Source organism: Hemitrygon akajei, chromosome 13 (genome assembly GCF_048418815.1).
Source record: "Hemitrygon akajei chromosome 13, sHemAka1.3, whole genome shotgun sequence".
Classification (NCBI taxonomy): Eukaryota; Metazoa; Chordata; class Chondrichthyes; order Myliobatiformes; family Dasyatidae; genus Hemitrygon; species Hemitrygon akajei.
The window spans coordinates 64,736,190-64,755,934 of record NC_133136.1 but is presented as its reverse complement, the minus strand read 5'-3'; the positions used below and the strand labels follow the sequence as shown (position 1 = coordinate 64,755,934).

General features: G+C 44.0%; 1 protein-coding gene across 3 annotated transcripts in view; it reads right to left on the bottom strand.

Annotated features, from left to right (window-relative positions):
• The window catches only part of rfc1 (replication factor C (activator 1) 1), a 108,847-nt gene that overhangs the window by 22,952 nt on the left and 66,150 nt on the right, over positions 1 to 19,745 (bottom strand). For all 3 annotated transcript variants that reach the window (XM_073064828.1, XM_073064827.1, XM_073064829.1), the window contains exons 8-14: positions 18,689 to 18,785; positions 15,195 to 15,601; positions 14,831 to 14,932; positions 11,961 to 12,140; positions 11,536 to 11,640; positions 2,035 to 2,416; positions 694 to 803 (exon numbers count right to left, since the gene is read on the bottom strand). In XM_073064828.1, the coding sequence (XP_072920929.1) occupies positions 694 to 803; positions 2,035 to 2,416; positions 11,536 to 11,640; positions 11,961 to 12,140; positions 14,831 to 14,932; positions 15,195 to 15,601; positions 18,689 to 18,785 (1,383 nt within the window). The remainder of the gene's footprint in view (positions 1 to 693; positions 804 to 2,034; positions 2,417 to 11,535; positions 11,641 to 11,960; positions 12,141 to 14,830; positions 14,933 to 15,194; positions 15,602 to 18,688; positions 18,786 to 19,745) is intronic.

Below are 19,745 nucleotides of genomic sequence, written 5' to 3'. Positions count from 1 at the left end.
CAACCTGGTATGGAAGTTGTCCTGTCCAAGACCAGAAGAAGCTGCAGAAGATCGTGAACACAGCCCAGCACATCACACAAACCAATCTAACATCCTTGGACTCACTTTACACTGCACACTGTCGGAGCAGTGCTGCCAGGATAATCAAGGACACGACACATCCAGCCAATACACTTTTTGTCCCTCTTCCCTCTGGGAGAAGGTTCAGGAGCTTGAAGATTCGTACGGCCAGATTTGGGAACAGCTTCTTTCCAACTATGATAAGACTTCTGAACGGATCCTGACCCGGATCTGGGTCGTACCTTCCAAATATACGGACCTGACTTGCACTACCTTACTTTCCCTTTTCTATTTTCTAATTATGATTTATAATTTAAGTTTATTATATTTACTTCGATTTGTACTTCAGGGAGCACGAAGCGCAGAATCAAATATCGCTGTGATGATTGTACGCTCTAGTATCAATCGTTTGGTGACAATAAAGTAAAGAATTGTCTGGTCCACAAATTAAGCTATCAAAAATGACAATTTTTGGCAATTGATGGTACATCCAGCATAATTCAGATTGGACATCATTACTTAATTCATTCTGACAACTTGTGGCTGCTAAATATGAAGCAGTACTATAAAAAGATTCTGCATGCAACTTATAGAAGGGAAAGGTGCTTTGCTTTGGTATTCAGGTAGTCTTACCTTACATACTAGAGTAGCTGTGGTTGTTTTACCTACACCCGGAGGACCAGACAGCAGAGCAGCCTTGAAGCTTGAACCATCGTCCTTCCCACCAAATTTGTTGAATTTCACTGTGCAAGTGACACAAAAAGTTATTTACAACCTCTACATTTTGTGCACGATGTTTCTTCTTGATAGAATTCTCCACCAAGTATTCTTGAGATCCCTTCACTAGAAATTACTAGTTAATCCCTGTCTTGAGCAGACCTTTTTTTTTTTACATGTTACATCTTGGTTTTCCCTTTAAAATACACACAATAACCTGGACCAAATACACAAAGTTAAACCGAGAATATTAGTAATGATTTGCAAAGTCTAATCTCGCTATGTATCTTTGTCTACTCCATTCAAATGAAAACCAAACAATCCGCCGTCAATCGTGACTGCAAGTTGGTTTTGGTAAAACACGACAACTATACCAAACACACTGTACAGATACAACTATAATGAGACTAAGCAACTATGAAAGGATGTGAAAGATAGTTATCCACCACAATTGAAGAGCTACATTAATGGACAGTTCAGCCCTTTCTTTTTTAAGCAAATAACACGAGATGGGCTATTTGTGGGAAAATGAAGCATATAATGAAGGGGTGGGATGGTAAAACTCCAAACTCTAAGGGGGCAAGTAGCCATGCACTGGATCCAAGGTCAAAGACTAATCCAAATGAAAATGTTTGTTCTGCAGGGTGCCTCCTTGTTGCATGCTGGCTTGCTCCCCCAAGACTACAATCCTGGAAAACATTCCCGACTTAACTACAATGCTGAGATATGCTGTCACACTGATTACTGGATGTAAAACATGACAAACATTTCTTCAACCCCATCCTCCTGTTACGTCTATACATCTGTGTCATCAAATCGCCTCCTACAATCTTGACTCCTAAAGTCCAACCATATATCACTCAGAACTCCACTTCTTCAATTCCATCCTTGTGCATTCTAGTGTCCTTCACCCCTCGTTCATGGCTGTGCCTTCAGCTGTCTCAACCAGAAACTCAAATTTCATTCTGAAAAACCCTTCCTTTCACGTCACCCTCGAAACTAATCACTGGCTAATCTTTTAGTTATCATACTGAGAGCTGATGTCAAATGTAATCTTACAAAAGATGCAGAAAGAATAGGGATGTACTTCTTTATTAGTTGGTATAAAATTTTTTAAAAATTAAGTGGCATTTCAACATTTCTAAACAACAGATTAAGTCAAAGTAGCATCTTTATTAATGGTACAGCCTGAATAAATATTAACCGATTCCAAATGAAGATGACACAAACAGGTTGCAAAGAAATAGACATTCTCACCTGCAGGTTTGCTGTTCCCAGCATTGTTCACATGCCATTGTTTCAGCCAACGGACCAGTTTATTTGCACAACTCTGCTCTCCTTGTTGTCCGATTAAATTCTTCAGCATTGCAGGCTTATACTTATCCACCCACAGCAAACTCTGCACCTCCTTCTCTGAAGCTGGGTTCCAACGATCACATATCGGGGCAGAACTATTGGTGGAAGCTTCTGTTCCTAGTAACGTACTCTTCTTACATTGTGAGGATTCTCCATTCTCTGCTGAAGAACCACTCTTTTTATGCTCTGTTTGTCTCTTCAATGGTGGTGAGCTGTTCTTAACATGCTCACCTTTGTTTGCCATCTTGGCAGCTTCTTGCACTTTGGATTTTGACTTTCTAACCTGCAATTTTAAAAGATCATTGGTATCACAATCTGTTTGGATATTAGGGAATTAAAAAGGAACAGAGTTAAATGCAAGAAAATTGTTATAAGGAAAAGGTTAGTGAATTTTATTGATAGCCACTACTGCCTTCATTTCTTATAACAATTACAACACAAAAGAGATGCTGTCATCAATCCCACAGTCCCAAACTTAAATTTCTTGGCGAGCTAACTAAAAGATTGTGTATATACATTTGCGCTTTTCTATCTCTTACAGTGGTACGGTTCACATCAAAAGGTACTGTAAACCCCAAGTTTTTAAAATCAAACCAAACAATCTCTGAATGACAAAAAGAATTTAATATAAACAGAAAATTAGTCATAAAACTCATTTTAGGTTACGTGTAGCAGGATTGAAATGGGACAGTTCATAAGCAGAATTGTTTTCATTTACCAATGAATAGAATACCAGCATCCAATATGAGCTTGTTACTAACAATATCATTACAACCACAGCTGTATTTAACAGCACCTTAGGTTAAGCAGTGTACCCAAGAAACATAGGTTCCAAGGATACTTGTACATTTGGCAGTTGGTCTATTTTCTCCCCAGACAGCATCAAGGGACGGTAATGGGGGAAAATATTGAGACCGTGAAACACAAAACCGTACCACAGAATTCCTCTCCTTGTTTAAAAAAAATATTGTAGCGGTGTGCTACACACAGCGCTGAAATAACGACACGGAGTCGATAAACTGCAGCCAAAGAATAAGTTTATTTCAACTCCACAGTCTTGCTTTAAAGCCTGTCTCCTCCCACCAGATACCTTGACAGGCCCTACTGAAACCCCCTCAGGCTTTCTTCCTTTGTCCCTGCATTCTGGCTAATTGTCAGCCGGTTTGAGTGTGCTAGTAATTGGGTCGCCACATAACCCCCCCCCCCCAGAACCGGCGATACACCCCCCAATGTCCACAGTCTGGGCCGGACCCTGTTTGGGAGGCCGGCCTCTGCGCTGCGGTGCCGGAAACTCGACTGGTTGCGCCAAGTCCACATGGGCCGGTTTAAGTCGGTCCACCGTGAAAACCTCCTCTCTCCCCCCAACGTCCAGCACGAACGTGGACCCGTTGTTCCTGAGCACCGTAAATGGCCCCTCGTAGGGCCGTTGCAGCGGTGGCCGATGCCCGCCCCGTCGTACAAACACAAACTTACAGTTCTGCAGGTCTTTGGGTACGCAGGTTGGGTGCTGCCCATGCTGCAAAGTGGGTATGGGGGCCAGGGCACCGAGCCTCTCGCGTAGTCTGCCCGGGACTGCTGCGGGTTCTTCCTCTCGCCCCCTTGGGGCTGGTATGAACTCCCCAGGAACGACCAGGGGTGCGCCGTACACCAACTCGGCCAACGAAGCATGCAGATCGTCCTTGGGCGCCATGAGGATGCCGAGTAGGACCCAGGGAAGCTCGTCCGCCCAGTTAGCTCCGCGCAGGCGGGCCATGAGAGCCGACTTCAGGTGACAGTGGAAACGCTCCACCAGTCCGTTCGACTGTGGGTGGTAGGCAGTGGTGTGGTGCAGCTGAGTCCCCAACAGGCTGGCCATCGCTGACCACAGGCTGGAGGTGAACTGGGCGCCTCTGTCGGAGGTAATGTGGGCTGGTACACCAAAGCGGGACACCCAGGTGGCGATCAGTGCCCGAGCGCAAGATTCAGAGGTGGTGTCGGTGAGTGGGACCGCCTCTGGCCATCTTGTGAACCGGTCCACGATAGTCAGGAGGTGCCGCGCCCCGCGCGACACTGGCAGGGGGCCCACGATATCCACATGAATGTGGTCGAAACGCCGGTGGGTGGGGTGGAACTGCTGCGACGGGGCCTTGGTGTGTCACTGCACCTTGGCCGTCTGGCAGTGCATGCACGTTCTGGCCCAGTCACAGACCTGTTTGCGGAGTCCGTGCCAAACGAACCTGCTGGAGACCATCCGGACGGTAGTGCGAATGGAGGGGTGCGCCAAGTTATGAATGGAGTCGAAAACACGTCATCGCCAAGGTGCCGGGACGATGGGATGGGGCTGGCCGGAGGCGACATCACAGAGTAGGGTCCTCTCACCTGGGCCTACGGGGAGGTCCTGAAACTGCAAACCGGAGACTGCGGTCCTGTAACACGGGATCTCCTCATCTGCCAACTGTGCCTTAGCCAGTGCCTCAAAGTCTACCCTTTGGGAAAAGGCGTGAATGTTAGGGCGAGAGAGCGCATCCACCACGACATTGTCCTTACCCGAGACGTGCTGGACGTCCGTCGTGTATTCAGAGATGTAGGACAGATGGCGCTGCTGGCGGGACGACCAGGGATCGGACACCTTTGTGAATGTAAAGGTAAGCGGTTTGTAGTCCGTGAACGCAGTGAAGGGCCTACCTTCTAAGAAGTACCTGAAATGCCAGATATAGCGCCAACAGCTCCCGGTCGAAAGCACTGTATTTGAGCTTGGGTGGCCACAGGTGTTTGCTGGAAAACGCTAGGGGTTGCCAGCGGCCCGCGATGAGCTGCTCCAGTACCCCACTGACTGCCGTATTAGATGCGTCCACTGTGAGGGCGGTAGGGACGTCCATTCTGGGGTGCACTAGCATCATGGCGTTCGCAAAGGCATCCTTCGTTTGAATGAAAGCGGCGGCGGACACCTCGTCCCAGGTAATGTCCTTGCCCGGACCGGACAGCAAGGCAAACAGGGGGCGCATGATCCGGGCAGCTGAAGGGAGGAAGCGGTGGTAGAAATTGACCATACCTACGAACTCCTGGAGGCCTTTGATCGTGGTGGGTCGGGGGAAATGGCAGACCTCATCTACCTTAGCGGGCAGAGGGGTTGCCCCGTCTGTGGTAATCCTGTGGCCCAGGAAGTCAATGGTGTCGAGCCCGAACTGGCATTTGGTCAGGTTGATCGTTAGACCGTAGTCACTCAGCTGGGCATAGAGTTGTCGGAGGTGGGACAGATGCTCCTGACGACTGCTGCTGGCTGTGAGGATGTCGTCCAAATAGATGAATGCGAAGTCCAGGTCGCAGCCCACTGCGTCCATCAACCGCTGGAACGTCTGTGCGGCATTCTTCAGGCCGAACGGGGTGATGAGTGCCGTTTTGGGGACATCGTCCGGATGCATCGGGATTTGATGGTATCCCCGGACGAGGTCTACCTTGGAGAAGATCCGCACGCTGTGCAGGTTTGCTGCAAAGTCCTGAATGTGCGGCACAGGGTAGCGGTCCGGTGTTGTAGCCTCGTTCAGCCTGCGGTAGTCGCTGCATGGTCTCCAGCCCCCTGTCGCTTTGGGCACCATGTGCAGGGGGTAGGCCCAAGGGCTGTCGGACCGCCGTATGATCCCCAATTCCTCCATCCTCTTGAACTCCTCCTTCGCCAGTCGGAGCTTGTCCGGGGGAAGCCGCCGAGCACGGGCATGGAGGGGTGGTCCCTGTGTCAGGATGTGGTGCTATACGTCGTGGCGGGGCATGGTTGCCGCGAACTGCAGTGCCAGAACCGATGGGAAATCCGCCAGGACCCTGGTGAAGTCGTTGTCGGACAGCGTGATGGAGCCGAGGTGAGGGGCTGGCAACTGGGCTGCACCCAGGGAGAACGTCTGAAAGGTCTCGGCGTGAACCAGTCTCTTCCTGGGCAGGTCGACCAGTAGGCTGTGAGCCCGCAAGAAATCCGCACCCAGAAGCGGTTGGGCTACGTCGGCCAGTGTGAAGTCCCACGTAAACTGGCTGGAGTCGAACCGTAGCTGCACCAGACGGGTGCCATAAGTCCTTATAGTGCTGCCGTTCGCGGCCCGCAGGGGGGGACCCAGCGCCCTGCTGCGGGTGTCGTAACTCGGCGGAGGTAAGACGCTGATCTCGGCACCGGTGTCGACCAAAAACCGGCGTCCCGACTGCTTGTCCCAGACATACAGGAGGCTATCCCGATGGCCAGCCGCCATAGCCATCAGCGACGGATGGCCCTGGCGTTTCCCGGGAACTGGCAGGGCGGCTGACAACGGTGGGCTTCTGCGCCCCACCGCTGGTGGTAGAAACACCATTGCTCGTTGGGCTCCACACCCCGGCCTCTGGGTTTAGCGGGCTCTGCGGCCGGGCCTGGACTGGTTTGCTGCTGGGAGCGTGGCCGGGTGATCGCCCACTCAGCTTCTTGGCGTTCCACAGCACGTCCGCCCGGGTTGCCACCTTCCGGGGGTCACTGAAATCCGCGTCGGACAGCAGCAGGCGTATGTCCTCGGGCAGCTGCTCCAGGAATGCCTGCTCAAACATGAGGCAGGGTATGTGTCCGTCGGCCAGAGACAACATCTCATTCATTAAAGCTGATGGGGGCCTGTCTCCCAAGCCATCCAGGTGCAGTAAACTGGCAGCTCGCACGCGGCGGTTGAACCCGAAAGTCCCTATGAGCAGGGCTTTGAATTCCATGTACTTGCTGTCCGCCAGGGGAGACTGTACGAACTCCGCGACCTGGGCCACTGTGTCCTGGTCGAGGGAGCTCACCACGTAGTAGTAACGGGTGTCCTCTGAGGTTATTTGCCGAACATGGAATTGGGCTTCTGCTTGCAGAAACCATAGGTGAGGTTGTAGCGTCCAGAAGCTTGGCAGCTTCAAGGAAACTTCATTAACAAATGCAGCGTCTGTCATCTCCGGTCCAAAAACGTTTGGACCGTCAGGGTCACCAATTGTAGCGGTGTGCTACACGCAGCGCTGAAATAACGACACGGAGTCGATAAACTGCAGCCAAAGAATAAGTTTATTTCAACGCCACAGTCTTGCTTTAAAGCCTGTCTCCTCCCACCAGATACCTTGAGAGGCCCTACTGAAACCACCTCAGGCTTTCTTCCTTTGTCCCTGCATTCTGGCTAATTGTCAGCCGGTTCGAGTGTGCTAGTAATTAGGTCGCCACAATATCAGCCTTAGGATTTACTACCAAATTCTAAGTTTTACACCTGGTTGACGCTGAATTAATTGTTTAGGCTGCACTTCGGTGTATTATGTATAATTCTGCTCACCACACCAAAAGGAGGATGTGGTAGCTGTTAGAGTGAATTCTTGGGTTTAGGTCATTCACACTTAGCAAATGGCTTCGGCCACCAGTCTTCTGTCCTGTTTGACAAAGCGCTGGGATTGCGTTCATAACAATGCATTTCCTAAAAGCTGTGAAATTTCACCAAGAAATTCAAATGGTTTCATTTGAAACAATGCTGTTTCTAAAAGCTGTGAATACCGGAATACGCTGCTGGTGGCTCAGGTTAGTTTCAAAGATAGCCTTATTTATACTTTGTAAATATGGATTGTCCTTCATGTTAAGCATGTAAAATACGAAATAAATGTATTGTGGATTCAGTTTGGAACAATACCAGCCCGAATGCTGCTGGTGCTAGCTAGTGGAACGGATTTAATCAAAAGTGCGAAAGCTTCAAAAGAAAGCATTGCCTATACCTGTAAATAAAAATTGTCCTTTCCGTTTAGCAAATAAATAGAGCCCACATTGGGCTAGCAGACCTCTTCCACCAAAGGGTCTATGTACGATGCTTGCTGTACCTTGTTGTGTCGAATAAGAAGCTACTTTGTATCTACCAGTAACCATCTCCGGTGATTTCATTCACGCTACAACAGCAGCAATAAAGATAGTGCAGAAGAGATTCACCAAGATGTTGCCAAAAATGGAGGACTGCAGCTTTAAAGAAGTTATTCCCACTGAAAAACAGAAAGCTAAGGGGATCTCAGAGGTCTTCAACGATGCGCATAGACAGAATAGACAGCCAGAATCATTTTTCCTGGGAAGGAGAGACTAGAACTAGTGGCACAGGATTAAGATAACAGAAGAAATTTAAGATATCTGTGGGGCAAATTTATCCACACAGAAGTGCTGAATATTTAGAATCAGCTTCCAGAGAAGACAGATACAATATGCTTAAAGGACATTTTTCTCCCCCATGGATGCTGCCTGGCCTGCTGAGTTCCTCCAGCATTTTGTGTGTGTTGCCCAACTCTAAGTGAAAACTAGTTATATTGTCAGCCTATTCAAGTCCAAAGATTATCCCAATGCTCATTTGTCCATGCTAAATTAGCTTTATCTGTGAACGCCCTTTCAAGTTATCTTTATAGAAGTTTAGACAACAGCTCAAAGGAATCCATATTGATCCAGCTCCTCTTCCTTGCTTTTAGAAAATTTCTCCATAGAAACTAAGCAATTATGACACATCTAATTTTGTTCAATCTTCCAAGCAGCACTGCATCTAAATTTTTGTTGAAATCTCCCCACCCACAAGCTCATCATTGTTCCAAGAGAGTCACTAGGCTTGAAGTCGCTCTGCTAACAACACTGAATCCCCAAGCTCACTAGTAACAGCTTGGATCATATTTTCCCTGTAAAATGGATAAGTGTCCCACACCCTTTTGCCCAATCTTACAACACAGCTTTCAAGGAAGTCCCATGAAAATGAGTTATTTACTCAAGAAATGCACAGATTAGTGTCTGGGCCATTTCCACCACTTTTATCCAGCTCAACAGCTTCATTTATCATATGCAAAAGATAATATGACCAAAAACTTCAGCAACACACACACACACTTCTGCAGGAATGTACAAGGGAATATCACAATCTGTGTAGAAAGCAGAGTGGGAGGGGTGGGGCGGGAGTGAAGATGTATTTGATGGTAGGGTCCCGTTGAAGATGGCAGAAGTTGTGGAGAATGTTGCAGGGATCGCTCACTCCATGAATTCCTTTGTCCATTCATCCCTTCCCACTAATCTCCTTCCTAGCACATACCCCTGCAAACAGCATAAGTGCGCATTTACCTCCTCCCTCACTTTGTCAGGGCCCCAAGCAGTTCTTCCAGGTGAGGCAACACTTCACCAGCACATCTGTTATTTGGTGCTCCCAATGTGGCATATTTATAAGACCTGGCATAGATTGGGAGATCGCTTTTGTCAAGCACCTCCACTCTATCTACAAAAAGCAGGATTTTCCAGTGGTCTACCATTCTAATTTATGTCCCCACTCCCGCACTGACACACCAGTCCATGGCTTCCTCTCCTGCCACAATGAGGCCACAATCAGGCTGGAGAAGCAACACCTCAAATTCCATCTCAGTAGCCTCCAACCTGATAGCATGAAAATCAATTTCTCCTACTTCTGGTAACAATTCCCCCGCCCCCCTTTCTTCTACTCCCCACTCTAGCCTCTTCACCTCACCTGCCTACCACCTCCTGCTGGTGCCCCTCTTTCTTTCTCCCATGATCCACTGCCCTCTTTGAAGCATTATGGGGCAGTGACTGGCTAAAACAACTTGACTGAAGATCTAGCCACCAGTTACATGCCTCATCCACTGCAACAGAGTTAACTGAAAGTGAATAAAGGTACAGGATGATGCCATAGCAGTGTTCAGAGATGGCATTGAAAAATTCAAACAAAAGATAAAATAGTGTTAAATGAAAATGCCACAACCAAAGTTTTACAAAGCCCACCTGGTTCCTTATACCATCTATGATAAAGTAGCCAGTGAGCTTAAATTGCATGGAAGCTGAAGGAATTCTTTCCAAGGATGAGAGGAGCCCATTGGCAACACAAAAATGGTCCCAGTAGCCAAGAAGAATGAGCTTGTAAGGATCTGTGGTAATTTTAAGGTCATCATCAACCCAATACTGAAAGTAGATCAACACCTTCTGCCCAAGAAAAAAAAACCATCTTTGAAAACCTTTCTGGAGGTAAACACTTTCGCAAAGTGGACTTAGCTGAGGCCTACATACAGGTAGAGGTGGAAAAGTCAAAAATGTTTTTCACCATAAACTCTCAAAGGGCTTTATCGTTATAACAGGCTTATTTTTGTAATAGCATCTGCAACCCACACTCTGGCAGAAAGCTGTGGACCAGATGGTGTAAGGCTGCCCAGGCATGCAGTGTTACCTGGATGGCTTCACTGTTACCGGCAAGGATGACAAGAAACATCTCCCGAATCTCTACAATGTTAAAAAAAATTAGATTACTGGCTCAGCGCACGATGCAGCAAGTGTGAATTCTTTAAATCAAGCATCTCTTACTGTGCTCACACCATTGACACACAAGATTCACACAAGTGTGCTAAGAAAATTCAGGCAGAGATGGATGCTCCAAGGACAAAGGACACGTCACAGTTCCAGTCCTTTTAAGGATTTGTTCATTACTATAACAGATTACTGCTAGTGTGCTCCACTCCTTGAACTCATTACTATAGATCAGGAAGAAATGGCAATGGACAAAACAGTGTGAGGTGTCTTTCCAAAAGGCAAAGGAAATTTTCTCCTTGCATATCACAAGGCAGCACACTCCACAACCAACAACTTGCCAGCTATGTTATTCCTGAGTTATCTCTTGCATTCACACTTCGATCTCTTCAAACCCCAGTCTCAGGAGAATTCAGGACAAACAGCTGAGACAAATTGAGGGCTCCTCAAACAAGGAGGCTCAATGTTTCACTCTTGGTCAAGCCATCCAGGCAAGGGACTACAGAGGTAATCAAAAGTGGATACTTGGAAAGATTAATGACAGAACTGGACCACTCTCCTGCACAGTGGAGATCGCGCCTGATGTCATCTGGAGACTACACCTCAATCAGTAGAGGAGGGCAGAGTCAGTTGTTAGAGAAGAAAAGTGTCTAGAGCTGTCAGAACTACTTCCTGCAGTCCCGGAGTCAACTCCTACAACCACCACGGAGGCAGACGCAGAACCTGAGATTGTTTCCAAGCCACAAGTCTCGCCTGCCAAGCAGAGTGACAAACACACATACAAAGTTGAGATGCATTATATATTGAGTTGGAGTTCACAGCTATGCAGGGAAGAGTTGTGTTTAATATTTGAGTAATATTGTGAATATATTATTTGATTTTGCATTCTTTGTTTGCATTATTCATTACAGGTTCGATGTGAATGGCAAATGATGGCATACCTGAGCAATTCACTAAGGTAGAATGAATTAGACATTTTCCCAGCTCCCAAGTTTTCTTTCAATTAGTTTCTGAAGTTATAAAACATAACAGATAACAAGCAAACAAATGCTTTTCATTGGATCTCAGTACGTTACAATAATGAACTAATTAGCTGTGCAAGACACAGATCTAGAAAGTTATAAAAACTTTTCTCTTCAAAAACTAACCTCCTCTTCAGCAGCAATCTCATATTTGGACTTCTTTCCTGGCATTCTACGAATCAGATCCAACAGTCCATCTTCATCGATTTGCTTTGTTCCAAAACTCTCTGCCTAAAATCATTTTTGTTAGAGGAAATAAAAAGATGCTTAACTTTGAATAAAAATATTCAATACATCATATTTGATTTTTTGGGAAGTAACAGAAGATATTATTATGCTTAAATTTGTAAAAGCAACAATGAAGTAAGTTATATCTGATTGCTTGTGTAGAAGATTAGACTTCTGCACTAGTCTTACTGTGACAATATTAAAGACCACCAAATCAATGCCACTAATATCAGCAGTATTAAACAACTAGCAGTATCAGCTGTATCGCTAACAACTTTTCAGATTGATGTTCACATAAGCATTTGCTACTAAGAGGCACTCACTTTGTCCAGTTTTGACTGCCCGCCTTCTCGACCAGTCACCAGGTAACTTGTTTTCTTACTGACATTTCCAGTTAGTTTTCCTCCGTGACGCTCGATTAAAGATTTAGCATCTTCGCGCTCCATGGATTCAAGGACTCCTGTAATGACGAATGTAAGCCCTTCCAAGCAGTTCTCAGCTCCCTAATGATAAGAATTTGTACAGTCATTCTAACTGGATAATACAAACCACTATGTAGGAGGACTTCACAGTGTTACAAAATGACACGAAGAGTAAAACAGATTAGAAGCCAGAGAGGGAGAACTACCTCACATCAGACGTCAAATTTTTTTATCTGCTTTTAGGAGTGCAAAAAGTTTAGAAAAGCCTATCCTTTTTCAGGAGCAATATATGAACTTGGAACAACAACAAATAAAAAGCTGGAGTAACTCGGGAAGTCTGGTATCACATACGGAGGGAAATAAACAACATTTCAGATCAGGACCCATTATCTGGGCTGAATTACAGAGTAAAACGAAAAGTGGATTCAGGTGAGGAGAGGTAATAGATTGGGGCAGGGAGCACGCAAACAGTGCCAGAAGCTGGCGAGTGATATGTAGAAGTGACGAAGAGCAAGGTGGAACACGGAATAAAGGGAGAGAGAGAGATGGGGAAGGAAGATGGAAGCAAAAGCAGTGGGGTAACCATGTGGGTGATGATCAGATGGAAAGGAAGGGAGCAGGGCAATGGGGTTTGAGGCGAGTGTAGAAAATCTGAGTTGTACAGGAACAGAAAATGGACAGAAAAGAAGCAGTTTCCTGGCAGTTGGAAAATTAGAGATAAAATACCTGGTTTGAGTAAAGCAATAAAAAGAGAATCCCTCTTGAAGATGCTATTGGGTTTCCTTTATCTGCACTGGAGATATGAAGTTAGTTGATGAAGGTGGATAAACAATAGCATAGAAAGAATAGCCAAAAAAGGTAAATATTTCCATCCACTGTTTTGAAGTGTGCAAGATGAAGTTCTTTTTTAAGAATGTTGCAGATTCACTGAAGTTCATCAACTGTCAAATTCAAGAAAATACACCTTCTCTATACCAATGCAGCTCTGTGGGGACAAAGGTTCTGTTTAACCCTTTTTGCTAATGTAATGATGGCTTGGAGTCGGGGACTGGGAGGGTTGGGGAGATAATTAAAGTTTGATTGTACAATGGTGCAACTCTTTCACAGATGTGAATTGTACATTTGATACATTTGTTATGCATTGCACAAATCTACTTTATACTATGTTCTCTTTATTTAAAAAAACAAAACTATTGAGAAAATTGACAATGAAACCAATGGAGACTACATTCAGTAAGATCTAATCTAAAGACATCTGATGGTACAGTGAAGATTTCTTCTAGTGTAAATTGAAGATTGAAGGCTGAAATTTTATAAATGGTAGATTCAACAAATAGAACAGCTGACAAGGTACAGATCTCACAAAACATTAGAGCAGCAGTAGAATAGTAAAGCAGAGGACTGGAATAATAGATAGATAGATAGATAGATAGATAGATACTTTATTCATCCCCATGGGGAAATTCAACTTTTTTTCCAATGTCCCATACACTTGTTGTAGCAAAACTAATTACATACAATACTTAACTCAGTAAAAAAATATGATATGCATCTAAATCACTATCTCAAAAAAGCATTAATAATAGCTTTTATGAAGCCATTATCAGGAAAGACACTAGTTTAAACCCACCACAGCAGCCAACACTTAATTAAATGGGATAAGAAGCATTAATAATGTTGACCATGGAATTAAAAACCCATCTGGTCTTTTAATGAAGGAAATTTGCCATCATTACCTGGGTCCACTTGCACAAAGTTGGAATTAAAAAACTTTTTTTTAAATGTGTAACTTTTCCCAATTTAAGATGCAACTGAACCAATCAACCTTTCTTATGTACAGTTCCTCTCATTACTTTGTCTCTGCTGAGTCCTGCAGCTCACTGATATCTCAGCCAACTATACCGATAATTATGGCTAGTATCAGAATTGTTCTGAGTATCCATCAAGTTTCCATTAAATCCACAAAAAGAAAAGACATCCAGTAACTTCCCAACTCGCTGAATACCAAACATTCAAAACCACAATTATTGCCCATCCCCAGGTCATGAATGCCTGACATTGTATACCCATAAAATCAAGTATGATTCCCATCACTGTCTGTAAAGAGCCCGTACATTCTTCCCGTGACTGTATGGGTTTGGGTTTTGGGTATTTGATCCTCCACAATATTCCATGTGGGAATTTAAACTGGAGGTGGCAGTATTGTTTTTTTTAAAACGAGGTTGAGTTGTGAGCTCGACATCAACCTGGCACGGGTTTCCTCTGGATCAAATGGTCATTGTAAATTATCCCATGATTAGGGCAAAGTTAATATATGTGGGCACTGGCTGGCATGGCTCAAAGTGCTGGAAGGGCCCATTCCATGCTGTATCTCATTAAACAAATTTTCAAAAATTCACTCCAAACCACAGAACTAGTTTCCTGTCTATCTAATTTTGCAATTGCTCGTCTCTCTGATGTCAATCATTACTATACTGTGAGTACACTTTGAGTACTTTACAACTTATTGAGATAATCAACTTTAAAGGATATTGGTTCATTACTCAGGGATGACCGACACACAAAGTGATTTAGCAAACTGTGTTCACATATTTAAACATAGACTTATTGGCTAATTACATACAAATAACAGACAACAAAACAATGCAATGAATTTTTAATATTTTTGTATCAATGTTAATGAACAGTGTGTATGAGCAATCGTCCTTTACTGGGTTTCACTGTAATTATACAAAGGAAGCATTGCTAATAATATTTTGCAGTCATCCTACCTGAGGGATTTCTTTTGAACCCAAAGCTCGTGGCCCATCACGATTTAGAAAGCTACGATAAGCCAAATAATTGTGGCGCTTCTTTTCAGAATCCTCAGGGCTCTTGGATATAGAACAAAAACAGATACATCTAACCCAACAGCAGTTTTCAAAGTACAAAACCTGCAGTCACATAACTCTCAATCCGTAGTAACGTACTGAAAGGTCCTCCAAAGCAACTGCCCTGCCCGTAAGCAAACCTGATGACTGAAGTAAAATTGATCAGGCACAAGACAAATGTATTTATCATCTTAGCCTGAAGCAAGTCACAACATAAAACAATATAGCAGACACCCAACCCAAACTACAGCAAAAAGCTTCCCACCTCAGACTTGCTTGGGGATGCTTTCTCCTTTGTCTGTGGTGAAACAGTCTGTTCTTCCTTCTTTGGAGAAATCCTTTTACCTCCATTCTTTAAAGAATTAGCTTTTTCCTCTTTTTTGGGAGAAATCTTTGCTTCTTTCTTTGAAAAAAGGGTTTTCTCTTTCCTCGGTGAAGTTCTCTTCTCTCGGACTGGCTTTGTTGGACTGTCCCCTTTTACTCGCACCAATTCTTCATTACGTTTCATGTTGGCCAATTTTGCACTTATTTTAGATGGAGATACTTTATGAAGTGATTTTTCTACATTACTAGAAGATTCAGATGACAGGTGAGTAGAAATCCTTGTGTTCTGTGATTTACTGAACTTTTCACTGCAGTTCTTCACATTATCAACATCACTCAACATCTTGGCTGAAAATTAAGGTAGAGGTTGGTAAGTGAAGCTCCGGTATGCATGGGCAACAGCAAATGGGTCCTTTTGATAATTTCTGAGTGGAGCTTGAATGTTCTGCCTGCGATCATGTAGGTTTTATTCTAGCATTCCAGTTTTTTCTCACGTCCTAAAAGATATATCCCAAAAATATGGCAGAGGGGTGGGAACTGGACTGAGAGCTGCCGATGGACCAATTGATGTACAATTAAATGTAGTGTGTCCTGAGGTTGTAAGGAAGGACAGGCAGATGATGGGGGAAGACTGCAGTCAAAGAAATGCAATGAAGTGTAATGGGGTCAAAATCAAGAAGGGTGATGAATACAGGACAGAAAGTTTTGAATGTACGCGGTACATTGAACGAGCTAGATGATCGTGTAGTGCAGTTAAAGACCGGCAGCTATGATGTTATGGGCATCTACGAGTTGTGGCTGAAAGACAATCATACTTAGGAGCTTAACATCCAAAAATACATTCTGTATCGAAAGGCCAGGCAGAGGGAGTGGGATGGCTCTATGGGTAAAAAATGAAATCAAATCCTTGGGTGAGAAAAAGTGACACAAGTTTGGAAGATGTAGAATCCTTGTGGGCAGTGCAAAGAAACTGTAAGGGTAAAGAAGACTTTGATACGAGTGATACACAAGCCTCCCAACTGTAGCCAGGATGCGAGATACAAATTGCAACGGGAGACAGAAAAGGCATGTAGAAAGGGGAATGTTGCAATCATGGAGGATTTCAATATACAGCTAGAATGGGAAAATCTAATTGGTGCTGGATCCCAAGAAAGGGAATTTGTAGAATACCTACAAGGTAGATTTTCAGAGCAGCTTGTGGTTGAGTCCATTAGGGACTAGATTGGGTGTTACATAATGATCCAGATTTGATTAGGAAACTTAAGAAACCTTTAAGAGGCAGAGATCATAATATGATAAAATTCAGGCTGCAGTTTGAGAAGGAAATAAAATCAAATGTATCAGTATTACAATAGAGTAAAGAGAATTACAGAAGCACAAGAGAGCTAGTAAAAATTGAAGGGGACACTACCAGGCACAGCGGAACAGGAAGATGGCTGGAGATTTTGGGGACAATCCAGAAGGCGCAGGATAGATACATTCCAAAGATGACAGACTATTCTAAAGGGAGGATGAGGCAACTGCAGCTGACAAGGGAAGTCAGAGACAGCAATAAAGCAAGAGAGAAGGCATATAATATTGCAAAAATTAGTGGGAAGGGAGAGGATTGGGAAGCTTTTTAAAACAGAAAGTAACTAAAAAGGCCACAATGACAGAAAATATGAAATATGAAGGGTAAGCTAGCCAACAATATAAGAGGATACCAAGAATTGCTTTTGGTTTTTTTTTTAAATACAGAGTAAAAGAGATAAGAGTGGATATTGGACTGCTGGAATATGACAGAGAAATACTATGGGGGGCCACAAAGAAATGGCGGACCAACTTAATAAGTACTTTGCTTCAGCCTTCACTGTGGAACACACTAACAGAATGACAGAAATGAGAGTGTGTTGGGGGCAGCATAGAGTGTCATTGCTATTACTAAATGAGAAATGTGATTGAAAAGAAGAAATGTCTGAAGTCACCTGGAACTGATGGACTGCATCCCAGGGGTCTGAGAGAAGTAACTGAAGAGAATGTGGAGGCATTAGTAATGATTTTTCAAGAATCACTATATTCTGGAATGGTTCCTGAGGGCCGGAAAGCTGCAAATGCCAGTCCACTCTTTAAGAAGGGAGGGAGGCAGATAAAAGGAAGTTACAGGCCAATTAGTCTGACCTCAGTGGTTGAAAAGATGGAGTCCATTAAGTACGAAGTTTCAGGGTACTTGGAGACATGATAAAATAGACCAAAGTGAGCATGATTTTCTAAAAGGAAAAATCTTGCCTGATCAATCTGTTGGAATTCTTTAAGGAAATAACAGGTGGGTTAGGCAAAAGGAGTATCTGTGGATGTTGTACACTTAGATTTTCAGATAGCCTTTGACTAAGTGCTGCACATTAGGCTGCTAAACAAGATGAGAGCCAAAAGAATTACAGGAAAGGCACTAGCATGGATAGAAGACTGGCTGCCTGGCAGGAGGCAAAGAGTGGGAATAAAGGGGGCTTTTTCTGATTGGCCGCCAGTGACTAGTGGTGTTCCACAAGGGTCAGTGTTGAGACTGCTTCTTTTCACATTGTGTACCAATGATTTGGATGAAGGAATTGATGGTTTTATGGCCAGGTTTGCACACAATACTAAGATAGTTGAAGGGACAGGTAATGTTGAGGAAGCAGGGAATCTACAAAAGGGCTTGTTCAGATTGAGAGAAGGGAAAAAGTAGCAGATGCAATATGATGTAGAGAAGTGCATAGTCACACACTTTGGCATAAGGTACAAAAGGTATGGACTAATTTCTAAATGGGGAGAATATTCATAAATCAGAGGAACTTGGGAAAGAACAGAAGAGGGTTCATGAGACTGATTCTAGGAATGAAACGGTTAATATGAGCAGCTGTTGATAACACTGGGCCTGTACTCACTGCAGTTTAGAAGAATGGGGAAGGGGAAAATCTCATTGCAACCTATAGAACATTGAAAGGTCTCGATAAAGTGGACGTTTCCTATAGTGGGAGAGTCTAGGACCAGAGACCACAGCCTCAGAATTATGCAAAATCTATTTAGAACAGATATGAGGACAATTTTATTTAGCCAGAGTGGTGAATCTGTGAAATTCATTGCCACAGACAGCTATACAGGCCAAGACATTGTGTTTATTTAAGGCAGAGGTTGATAGTTTCTCGATAAATCAGGGTGGTGGAGCAGACTGGATGGACCAAATGGCCTGACCTTCGCTCCTACACCTTATGGTCTTATAGCTGATAGTCAGGCCAAGAGAAAAAACTGGGAAAGTAAAGGTAGCCTCGAATTATGGCCACTCTCGGCACTGAACCCAAATTAAAATCTGGTGCAGAGCAAAATGACCCATCTCCATGCAGATACTCACAAGTGAAAAGCAGCACTTAGCTCTAGAGTCTGGAATTTTATTTATTTATTTATTTATTAAAAAATATTCACCTGAGTGTTCTGCTGTCTGCTCATCTGCCGATTTTCTAGGTTCAGCTTTTACTACCAAAGATAACGATAACTCCTGGCTTTCAGGATCTGCCCGTGCCTGAAGAGGATCAGAATAAAATCAATACTTGAATAAAGGGTCCATTCCTTAAGTACTGGTTTGAAAAGGGCAACAAATCAGCTCTGACCCAACTGAGAACTTCATGTACAATACGCTACAGTTAATTGGGCCATTGGTTAATTAGGCAGCTACTTCACCATTAGACATGAGCAGAATTAAGCCATTCAGCCCAAAGTCTCCTCTACCATTCCGTCACTCAATTCCAGTTTAATTGTCATTTAACTTAATTGAATACAGGCAGTCCCCGGGTTACGAACGAGTTCTGTTCATAAGTCCGTCTTTAAGTCGGATTTGTACGCAAGTCAGAACAGGCACATCCTGTAATATTTAGCGTCAATTTGTCTCAGTATATAAGTATATATTTTACCTTTCTATGCGTACAAAATACTTAAAATACATATGCATTTCAATAACTAAACCACTGTGTTGCTTAGTAATAATTGTAGCTTTCATCGGGGCAGGGCCTTCCGCATGCTCCATTATTCTCACTTTATCCTTTAAAATTGTTCCTATCGTCTTTATTTTCAATCGTGATCGTTTTCCTTCAACAGAACAGAAACACTGCTAATTCAGCAGCAGCCGCGGGCGGCAGGTCCTGAGCTCCCCTGGGTTCTAAAGTCCACCTGCACCGAGGCAAGTTAAATGGAACAAGTGGGAGTGGAGCTGACTAGGAAAGGTGGGGGGGTCAGGATGAATCTTGCTAAGAAAAATTTAAGCCAAATACAAAGTTACACATTCAACACAGTGTTAACGGCAACGTGATCCGACTTAAAATGGCGGACGTCATTCTCCTTCCTCGAGCCAACGAATTTTTAATATAATAGGCTTTATGGCAGGCCGTTCGTAAGTACGAGTTGTTCGTAAGTTGGACGCTCATAACTCGGGGACAGGCTGTATATATTTTTTTTTAAAACAGGCTTTTTGGTTTAATTTAAAACA